We start from the raw sequence: 10,662 nt of genomic DNA, 5'->3' as shown, positions 1-10,662 counted from the left end.
CTACAGTAACCTGCTGATTTTCGAATAAAGCGACCAGGGCGTCAACTGACAGGGGGTTGCTCTGGGCAGCATGTCGCTTTGCGTCAGTGGGGAGGCAACGGATACATTTGTCCATTACCAGTCAATCTATTGCTGATGGCCCGTCCCCCGTGGTAAGCCAAGTTCTAGCTAGTCTAACCAGCTCAGCTAATTGAGGTCTTACCGGGGCGTGGCCATCATAGGCCCAGGAGTGGAACCGTTGGGCCCGGGTTGGTAGGTTGTGCCCATAATGGGCAAAGATGGCAGTTTTTTCACAGCAGCATAGTTGTCGACTTCCGCCAGCACCAAGTCCCTACAGGCCCTCTGGGCTTCTCCAGTCAGAAAGTGGAACACTTTGCCAGCCCAGTCCTCCTTGGGCCATCGCTCTCTCTGCGGTGCGCTCAATTACCTTTAGATAAGCTGCAATGTCATCTTCAGCACTTAGCTTGGTGAGGACCTTGCCTGGTTCCGTCATTCGGTCCGGCCGGACCATGGTTTGGCTAAGCTGTGTGACAGTCTCCTGAAGGGCAAGGAGGCTTTGGGTTTGCTGTTTTTGGGCTTGCACCAGCTGAGTTAAAGTGTCTTCCATGATGACCACCGGCTTCTTATTCTATTGTGAGTTCAGAGCATGGGAGGGTTGTGCCCACATCCTCCACCAACTGTGGCAACCCAGGGGAGTCAGAGGTGAAACTCACAATAAAATAAGACCGCGGGAGACCGTTTTGCGGTGCTCAAACAAAAGTTGTTTTTTAATAAAGGTTGTGGGGAACGGGGAGGGGAGAAATACAACTGAAAGGCCTCTCAGGTAACGGGTGGGTCACTCTGTGTCCGGCGTGGCGGCTCCTCGGTCCGCCTGGAGTCCGGGGTTTCAATACTTGCTCTCAACCTCCCCCGGGTGGCGTGCTGCCTGGGAATGGGTCCTCTTCCTTTGGGCAAAGAAAAGGAAGAGAGAGAGACAGGTGAGTCAAACATTGCCTAGTATCTTCTTTGGCGTCTGATCGAGGTGCGTATCATACTCACTCCGGTTCTTCTGAGGTCTAGGCGTACCCTCTACCTGTCTGACCAAGCACACAAATGACTGCACCTCTACTTATATCCATTTGGGGTAACAAGGGACAGGTGGGTCCAATTCCAGGTGCCAGTTGGTTGCAGCACCTGGACTGGGTAGTATTGGTGTTGAATCACCAGCCCCAGTTGGTGCCTGTAGAGCTGTCCATGGTGCTGACTCACCTTGGCCTCTCTAGCCCCCTGGAGCTGACCAAGGACCTGCTCCTTCCTTTGTAGCTCCCTGCTGGCCCCCGGGTTGCCACAACACACACACAGCCAGAGTTTGAAAAGGATAATTTAATCACAAAGCGTATACCCTGAAACGGACATCCTCTACATTCAAACTGACATACTCCATATTTAGTTCATGTTTCGAAATTTAAAAAAATACAGCTATTTTTAAGTCTGCTTTATACAATTTGATTTCATGTGGCATGAACAAAAGCACAATTTCTCAGTCAAAAATATGTGACAAGTGTGGGAGCAGCATGTCTTCTCTCATGAACTTGAAGTCCATTTGATGTGATTTATTTAGTGGTAAGGCATCTCCCCTGTGTTTATTACCTCATGGTATTTTAGGCTCCCTAACTGGGTAAATATAATTCCACACTAACCATGTTGCCATCCAACCTTTTTATGCGAGTAAAAACAAATCACGACAGGTGTGATAGAAACAGGGAATGTTGGTACAATTTCATAAATGTCGACAGACAACTTGTTCGTTCGACATGGTGGGATATTTTTGTGTCTGTAAAATTAACTATGCGACAATTCCGTGAAAACGCTTTCATGCACAAATATTGATAGAATAACCATCATGTCGAAGTAAACTTGCAGTCACATTGATATGTTGTGTGGTCCTCCCACCGCAACTTAAATAACCATGCAGTTTATTTGGCTACAGATTAAATAAGTTAGGATGAACTTCACAGGGTGGTGAAAGTGCACGGTGATGAGATTGATGCTCCTTTCCAATAAATATCCAGGGTCTTCATTTGTATGCTGGCGACATGATGATCGGTGCTTGGCTGCCAATTGACAAATAAAAATGATTTTGCTCTTATCCACAATCTCATCATGTAGGCTCCCCTCCGCACTGTATCTGTGAGTTGTTGGCTAGAGTGCACGTGCCAAGACCAGAGTGGGCACATTTGCTGTTTATTGCAGACATTTACATTTACATTTAATCATTTAGCAGATTTACAGTTAAGTGAGTGCATACATTTTCATACTGGCCCCCCGTGGGAATCGAACCCACAACCCTGGCGTTGCAAACGCCATGCTCTACCAACTGAGCTACATCCCTGCCGGCCATTCCCTCCCCTACCCTGGACGACGCTGGCTAATTATGTGCCGCCCCATGGGTCTCCCGGTCGCGGCCGGCTCTGACAGAGTCTGGATTGTGCCAGACTTTTTGTGCCAAATCATCGACAGAAAAAAAAAAGGGATGGAAACATATACTTGTTTTATTTGGTAGGCCTAAATGAAAAGTTATACGACTTAGTGCTTTTTATGTGCACTATGTCATCACCCACAGCTTTTTATTTTCAACAAGTCACTTTGATGGAAACACACCTCTGGTGGGAAAATTTTAATATTTTTCATGCATATTTTTGAATATTTGCATTGAAATCTGTCGCAAATTGGATGGAAACCTAGCTACTGGGAGCATTGATAAAGTTTCTCTCTGGTGTGGATTATTTCATGTGATTTCAGTTGCTTTACCCAAGTAAATTTCAATCCACAGGAGTAGTTGAAAAAGGTTTCTCGCTTGTGTGTCTTTGCTCATGCCGTTTCAGTTTCCCTAACTTCTTAAAACTCTTTTCACAATGAAAACAGTGGAAAGGCTTCTCTACTGAGTGTATTCTTTCATGTTTTTTTAGGTTACTTGACGTGGAGAAATTATTTCCACACTGGGAGCAATGGTAAGGCTTTTCTCCTGTGTGTGTCCTCTTATGTGACTTCAGGTACCCTGATTGGGTAAAACTCTTTCCACACTGAGAGCATTGGAAAGGCTTCTCTCCTGTGTGTATTCTCTTATGATCTTTCAGGTTCCCTAACTGGGTAAAACTCTTTCCACACTGGGAGCATTGGTAGGGCTTCTCTCCTGAGTGTATTCTCTCATGTTTTTTCAGGCTCCCTAACCGGGTAAAACTCTTGCCACACTGGGAGCATTGGTAGGGCTTCTCTCCTGAGTGTATTCTTTTATGTTCTTCCAGATGCCCTAACCGGGTAAAACTCTTTCCACATTGGGAGCATTGGTAGGGCTTCTCTCCTGAGTGTATTCTTTTATGTTCTTCCAGATGCTCTAACCAGCTAAAACTCTTCACACAATCAGAGCATTGATAGGGCTTCTCTCCTGTGTGTATTCTCTCATGTTTTTTCAGGCTCCCTAACCGGGTAAAACTCTTTCCACACTGGGAGCATTGGAAAGGCTTCTCTCCTGAGTGCGTTCTCTCGTGTGATTTCAGGGACCCTGATGAGGAAAATCTATTTTCACATTGGGAGCAGTGGTAAGGCTTCTCCCCTGTGTGCGTTCTCTTATGTTCTTTCAGGTGCCCTAACTGGATAAATCTCTTTCCACACTGAGAGCAGTGATGTGGTCTTGCTGGTTTGGACGTTTCTGGGTCTGGTTCCTCTGAGGGACTCGTCCCGCTTTCAGAGTGAGAGTCTGGTCTCTCTCCTGCCAAAGAAAAACAAAGTATTTAGTTAAACAGAGGGTCATTCCATGTCATTTCAGCAAGCCATGACACCCACCATCTCAGATTGTTCTGAAATTGTTTCTTTAGTTAGAAACATATAATATTAACATTCTTGAAACATTATTTTGTTGAAATATAATTTGATCTCTGAGAAATTAGCAAAAGCTATTGGTTTTCTACCCAAAGTTGTAAATAAAATGTTGTGACCCATTTAATAAACACAAGAGACCAGCAAAATGGATAAAAGGGTGTGGTGGCAGTAGCAGTAGCGGCCTCTAGTGGGCAAAAAGTGGTACTTTCACACAAATGTAGGTTAAAGAATGCAAGCAATGGCTAATTTCTCTGAACAGGGGGGAAAAAACCAGCACCAGATTCACAGGGGATACATTAAAAAGGTTGAAGAAGCAATACTCCAAGCAGCAGCTCCATACTACCAAATCCGTAAACATGGGTACCCTCATAGATATCATCCTGACTAATTTACCCTCTAAATACACCTCCGCTGTCTTCAACCAGGATCTCAGCGATCACTGCCTTATTGCCTGCGTCCGTAACGGGTCCGCGGTCAAACGACCACCCCTCATCACTGTCAAATGCTCCCTAAAACACTTTAGCGAGCAGGCCTTCCTAATTGACCTGGCCCAGGTATCCTGGATGGATATATATCTCATTCCGTCAGTAGAGGATGCCTGGTTGTTCATTAAAAGTAATTTCCTCTCAATCTTAAATAAACATGCCCCATTCAAAAAATACAGAACTAAGAACAGATATAGCCCCTGGTTCTCCTCAGACTTGACTGCCCTTGACCAGCACAAAAACATCCTGTGGCGTACTGCATTAGCATCAAATAGCCCCCGCGATATGCAACTTTTCAGGGAAGTTAGGAACCAATATACACAAGCAGTCAGGAAAGCAAAGGCTAACTTTTTCAAACAGAAATTTGCATCCTGTAGCACTAACTCCAAAAAGTTTTGGGACACTGTAAAGTCCATGGAGAATAAGAGCACTTCCTCCCAGCTGCCCACTGCACTGAGGCTAGGAAACACTATCACCACCGATAAATCTACAATAATCGAGAATTTCAACAAGCATTTTGCTACGGCTGGCCATGCTTTCCACCTGGCTACCACTACCCCGGCCACCAACTCTGCACCCTCCGCTGCAACTTGCCCATGCCCCCCCGCTTCTCCTTCACACAAATTCAGACAGCTGATGTTCTGAAAGAGCTGCAAAATCTGGACCCCTACAAATCAGCTGGGCTAGACAATCTGGACCCTTTCTTTCTAAAACTAGCCGCAGAAATTGTCGCAACCCCTATTACTAGCCTGTTCAACCTCTCTTTCGTAACGTCTGAGATCCCCAGAGATTGGAAAGCTGCCGCGGTCATCCCCCTCTTCAAAGGGGGGTGACACTCTAGATCCAAACTGTTACAGACCTATATCCATCCTGCCCTGCATTTCAAAAGTATTTGAAAGCCAAGTTAACAAACAGATCACCAACCATTTCGAATCCCACCGTACCTTCTCCGCTATGCAATCCGGTTTCCGAGCTGGTCATGGGTGCACTTCAGCCACGCTCAATGTCCTAAACGATATTATAACCGCGATCGATAATAGACAGTACTGTGCAGCCGTCTTCATCGACCTGGCTAAGGCTTTCGACTCTGTCAACCACCGCATTCTTATTGGCAGACTAAATAGCCTTGGTTTCTCAAATGACTGCCTCGCCTGGTTCACCAACTACTTCTCAGATAGAGTTCAATGTGTGAAATCAGAGGGCTTGTTGTCTGGACCTATGGCAGTCTCTATTGGGGTGCCACAGGGTTCAATTCATGGGCCGACTCTTTTCTCCGTGTATATCAATGATGTCGCTCTTGCTGCTGGTGACTCTCAGATCCACCTCTACGCAGACGACACCATTTTGTATACATCTGGCCCTTCATTGGACACTGTGTTAACAAACCTCCAAACGAGCTTCAATGCCATACAACACTCCTTCAGTAGCCTCCAACTGCTCTTAAACACTAGTAAAACTAAATGCATGCTCTTCAATCGAACGCTGCTGGCACCCGCCCACCCGACTAGAATCACCACTCTCGACGGGTCTGACCTAGAGTATGTGGACAACTACAAATACCTAGGTGTCTGGTTAGACTGTAAACTCTCCTTCCAGACTCACATTAAGAATCTCCAATCCAAAGTTAAATCTAGAATCGGCTTCCTATTTCGCAACAAAGCCTCCTTCACTCATGCTGCCAAACATGCCCTCGTAAAACTGACTATCCTACCGATCCTTGACTTCGGCGATGTCATTTACAAAATAGCCTCCAACACTCTACTCAGCAAATTGGATGTAGTCTATCACAGTGCCATCCGTTTTGTCTCCAAAGCCCCATACACTACCCACCACTGTGACCTGTACGCTCTTGTTGGCTGGTCCTCACTACATGTCCGTCGTCAAACCCACTGGCTCCAGGCCATCTATAAATCACTGCTAGGCAAATCCCCGCCTTATCTTAGCTCATTGGTCACCATAGCAGCACCCACCCGTAGTCTGCGCTCCAGCAGGTATATCTCACTGGTCATTCCCAAAGCCAACACCTCCTTTGGCCGCCATTCCTTCCAGTTCTCTGCTGCCAATGACTGGAACGAATTGCAAAAATCTCTGAAGCTGGAGACTCTTATCTCCCTCACTAACTTTAAGCATCAGTTGTCAGAGCACCTTACCGATCACTGCACATGTACACAGCCCATCTGAAATTAGCCCACCCAACTACCTCATCCCTATATTGTTATTTATTTTGCTCTTTTGCACCCCAGTATCTCTATTTGCACATAATCTCTTGCACATCTAGCATTCCAGTGTTAATACTAATTGTAATTATGTTGCACTATAGCCTATTTATTGCCTTACCTCCATAACTTGCTACATTTGCACACACTGTATATATATTTTCTGTTGTATTTTATGACCTTATGTTTTTTTTACCCCATATGTAACTCTGTGTTGTTGTTTTTATCGCACTGCTTTGCTTTATCTTGGCCAGGTCGCAGTTGTAAATGAGAACTTGTTCTCAACTGGCTTACCTGGTTAAATAAAGGTGAAATAAATAAAATAAAATAAAGACATAAAGAACTGATACTGTATACTGGTTGTTAGGGGGGTCTGTGGGTGGCTATTGATCATTTATTGGATTCCTCATGTCTTACTCATTGTCCAAATCGGATGTTAGGTATGAAAAATAAATGTATGCACTCACTAACTGTAAGTCGCTCTGGATAAGAGCGTCTGCTAAATTACTAAAATGTAATGTAAATGTAAAAAGTAAAATGTAAATGTACTATATTTATATAAGATTATATGGATCCCATAAATTAAAAATGGCCAAATTGGGTGCAATCAATTAGCTTAATTTCTCAGAGATCATATTATATTTCAACAAAATATAATGTTTCAGGAATGCTAATCTTGTCTGTTTCTAACTACAGGAATGATTTCAGATGGTGGGGGTCGAAATCCTCAATCCTCTTTCTTGTGCTTTGGAATGACTCCAGAGAGACCAGGGTTGTATAAACGGAAGCAAACAGGCCGAAATGTGGCGGGGGGACGGACGGACTACCTGATCTTGTCCAATAAGAAATGCTTGCTTTCGTTTTGAGTTGCAAAAACGTTTTGCTACGGGCGTGCACTAATGAAGCTGTACTTCCCATTCCAGTCCACTAGATGGAGACATGTAACCGCTGGTTATTTAGACAACTCCACTGGTGAAGAAGGCGGTGAGGTTGAGGTCCACTGAAGGAGTACGTGCTTCGGAAGTGATTCAATGGGTGGTCGAGAAAATAAACGACGGAATACGTTTTTGGGACTGCAAAAAGGGAAAACATCTCGAGAAACGTCGTAGGGATGCCAGAGTCCCCTGCTGCAAACCAGGAGTACGGTGGAAGTAACGTTAGACAAAGATTTGGTTGGAGAGCCTCATAAATGGCGTCCCTTGAGAAAGCAAGAACAAGATGTACGTTAGGAGAAGTGCAGTATTATCATAAGGAGAGTTATACTTGGATTACGGAGGAGGAATGGAGTGAAAAAGAGAGGCAGAGGAGGTCTAAGAGAGAGAGGGAGGAAGATTGTGAGCTTGAGTCGGTTACAAATGACGGGAAAAATGGAGAAGGTTTGTTAAAGAAGAATGGTATAAAATGTAAGCAGAGTGAGCTGAAGACAGGAGGAGAAATGGAAGTGAATGAGGTGGGTGAAAAAAAGAGTTGGGTATAGTGGAATCGGTGAGGGTAACCAGAAGTGGTTTAGTGATAATTGTTTGTGTTTCTGTTGGTCAGAGGGAGAAGGCGCTGGAGTTAAACAAATGGGGGCAAGAAATGTGAATTGTTTCGCTCTCAAGAAAAGGGCGCCATTGAAAGGAGTGAGTACTGGGGTATCAGTAAATGTTAAAGTTGACCAACTGAAGGGGAAGATTACCGGTGTTTGTGATGCTCGTCGTTTGGTGCGACGCAAACAGGGTGGCGAGAGTGGGGAAACAGAAGAGTCATTGTCTGTTCTTTTGAGTTTTGAAGTTGAGTCTTTGCCCGACAAAGTGAAGTTAGTTATCCTGTACGGGCTTATGTGCCGAATATATTATGATGTTTCAGGTGTCAAACTTATGGGCATCTGGCAGCAGTGTGTAGGAGGGAGGTTCCAAGGTGTGAAAAGTGTGCAGAAGGGCATGAGACAAAGGAATATGTATCATTGGGGAAAGTAGTGGTATGTCGCGTGCGAGAGAGGCAGGTTGAGGTTTCCAGGGTAAGAGTGGTGAAGAAGTTGTCATGTGCTGAGGCAGTAGAGGAAGTAGAGGAAGATGGGTCAAGGGGGAGGAGTGGTGAGAGTAGTAGATCTGTACCTGTACAGAGGGATAGGCCAACAAGTGATATATGTTTCAGTAATATTGGATTTTTAGCATTTATAGTAATGGGTATTAATTGTACTGCAGGGATGGAACATAAGTCTAAGAAAATGTAGGTTGTGGTGGCAGATGCAGACTTAACACACCCTGTAATTATTCTCATGTTAAGTGGTGATGTCCCATCCTTTCAGGTTGAGGGCATGAGGTAGGAATACATAGATTTAAATAGTGGAGTAGGGTGGTGTTAAATGGTTTATTTTGTTTAAAAAATAAACAAAGGTTGTGAGTGTAGTGTTAGATGGTAGGGTATTTCTTTATTTTATTTTCCAAGCAAAATATAAGGGAGTTGTACTCCAGTCTAGTATGTGGCGGTAATGCAACATATTGGATGCCAACCGCCGTTAAACCTCATTTAAGAAGAAGTGCACTAATGAATATGACCCTGAATGAAACATCCACATGATACAACTGTCTTCCTGTAAGGTTTAATCCAAATCAGATCCCTCAATAACCTGAGGCCAAGTTTATCACTACGACAAAGACAAGCTGATAAAAGCCAAGTCTGGTATTTGTGTTATACTAACACATAGCATCTGTAATATTCTAAGACCACTACCCTTGTTTTGGTAGATAGAAATTAAACTAGTGTGAATAAACAACTATTATATTCATACCGTGTGCAGGAATTAAAATAAACTAGCTACCTTTATCATAGAAAGCATAAAGTGCTATTTTGTATGTATTTGATACATTGTTATGTTTTGTTGGTGGTCCCCACTCTTTGTAGCTTTAACTAAATAGTACAGTAAAACGTAATAGAATGCCCCTTTTAAACCACACATTCAACAACTGCAGAGTTTTTGCCCCTGTTTTTGCCCCTGTTTTTGAGACAGTACTTACTGGTGCTAATCAGATCGCCAGTCTCCTCCTCCAATGTGACAGTAATCTCCCCCTTCTTCACTCCAAAAACGTATCCCTCTCCCTTCACTGCGACAGTCATATCCTCCTCTTTCACTCCAAAAAAAGCATCCTCATTTTTATTTTCCTCCTCGTCTTCTTTTACAGTAACGTCCTCCTCTTTCACTCTGAAAGCTCCTTCCTCTTCTTTCACTGTAAATTCTTTCTCTTCTTCTTTCACTGCGACAGATTCACCCTCTACCTCTTTTTTTACGGTGACGGCCTCTTCTTCATTCTCCACTTTCACGAGAGTTTCTTTCTCCGTCCAGCAGACCTCTTCTTTAGCAGGGGGGGAGTAGCTTAGTGAGCTCATGGTCGAGGATGTTAGCTAGCTAGCGACTAGCCTAGTGTTACTTTATCCAGACAGTTAGCTGACTAACAACAACAATTAGCAATTAAATGGGGTAACTAGTAGATACAACGGAAATGTATAAGCGTCTAAAGAGCTCCAATGTTTCAGATATATTGGCTAGCAAGCTACAGAGGTGGTTGACAAGATTTCATTGTTGTTGAATAATCTTCTTTGATTAGGTTTAAGGGCGGTTGGTATCCAGTAAATGTTGCATTACCGCCACCTACTACACTGGAGTATAACTCCCTTATACTTTGCTTTAAAAATAAAAATAAATAAAAAAATACCCTACCATCTAATACTACACTCACAAAAAACTAAATATTTATAATAATTATAACTGAGTGTGTGCAAAGCTGTCATCAAGGCAAAGGGTGGCTATTTGAAGAATCTGAAATATAAAATGTATTTTGATTTGTTTAACACTGTTCTGGTTACTACATGATTCCATATGTGTTACTTCATAGTTTTGATGTCTTCACTATTATTCTACAATGTACAAAATAGTAAAAATAAAGAAAAACCCTTGAGTGAGTAGGTGTCCTAAAACTTTTGACCGGTAGTGTATGCTTCAGTAACGTTGGCTTCTTAGCGTTCATAGGAATGGTTATCAACTGTACCGCAGAAATGGAATGTAAATCACAGAAAATACAGTGGCTTTGCGAAAGTATTCAACCCCCTTGGCATTTTTCCTA

General features: G+C 43.5%; 1 protein-coding gene across 1 annotated transcript; it reads right to left on the bottom strand.

Annotated features, from left to right (window-relative positions):
* Positions 1 to 2,387: 2,387 nt before the first annotated feature.
* Positions 2,388 to 10,129, bottom strand: LOC121570706 (zinc finger and SCAN domain-containing protein 2-like). The gene is made up of 2 exons (XM_041882177.1): positions 9,559 to 10,129; positions 2,388 to 3,748 (listed from the first exon to the last, which is right to left on the bottom strand). The coding sequence occupies exons 1-2, from the start codon at positions 9,926 to 9,928 to the stop codon at positions 2,802 to 2,804; spliced, it is 1,317 nt and encodes a 438-aa protein (XP_041738111.1). The 5' UTR covers positions 9,929 to 10,129; the 3' UTR covers positions 2,388 to 2,801.
* Between the last annotated feature and the right edge of the window lie 533 nt (positions 10,130 to 10,662).

This window comes from Coregonus clupeaformis, unplaced genomic scaffold, assembly GCF_020615455.1.
Source record: "Coregonus clupeaformis isolate EN_2021a unplaced genomic scaffold, ASM2061545v1 scaf3244, whole genome shotgun sequence".
Taxonomy (NCBI): Eukaryota; Metazoa; Chordata; class Actinopteri; order Salmoniformes; family Salmonidae; genus Coregonus; species Coregonus clupeaformis.
This window is presented reverse-complemented; position numbering and strand designations above follow the sequence as displayed.

What these genes read in the sequence shown, in the direction of transcription:
- LOC121570706 (XM_041882177.1), bottom strand. Translation starts at nt 9,928, where the DNA reads ATGAGCTCACTAAGCTACTCCCCCCCTGCTAAAGAAGAGGTCTGCTGG. An exon ending in TGGCGATCTGATTAGCACCA is followed by an intron (nt 3,749 to 9,558) that starts GTAAGTACTGTC and finishes TTTCTTTGGCAG; the next exon opens with GAGAGAGACCAGACTCTCAC.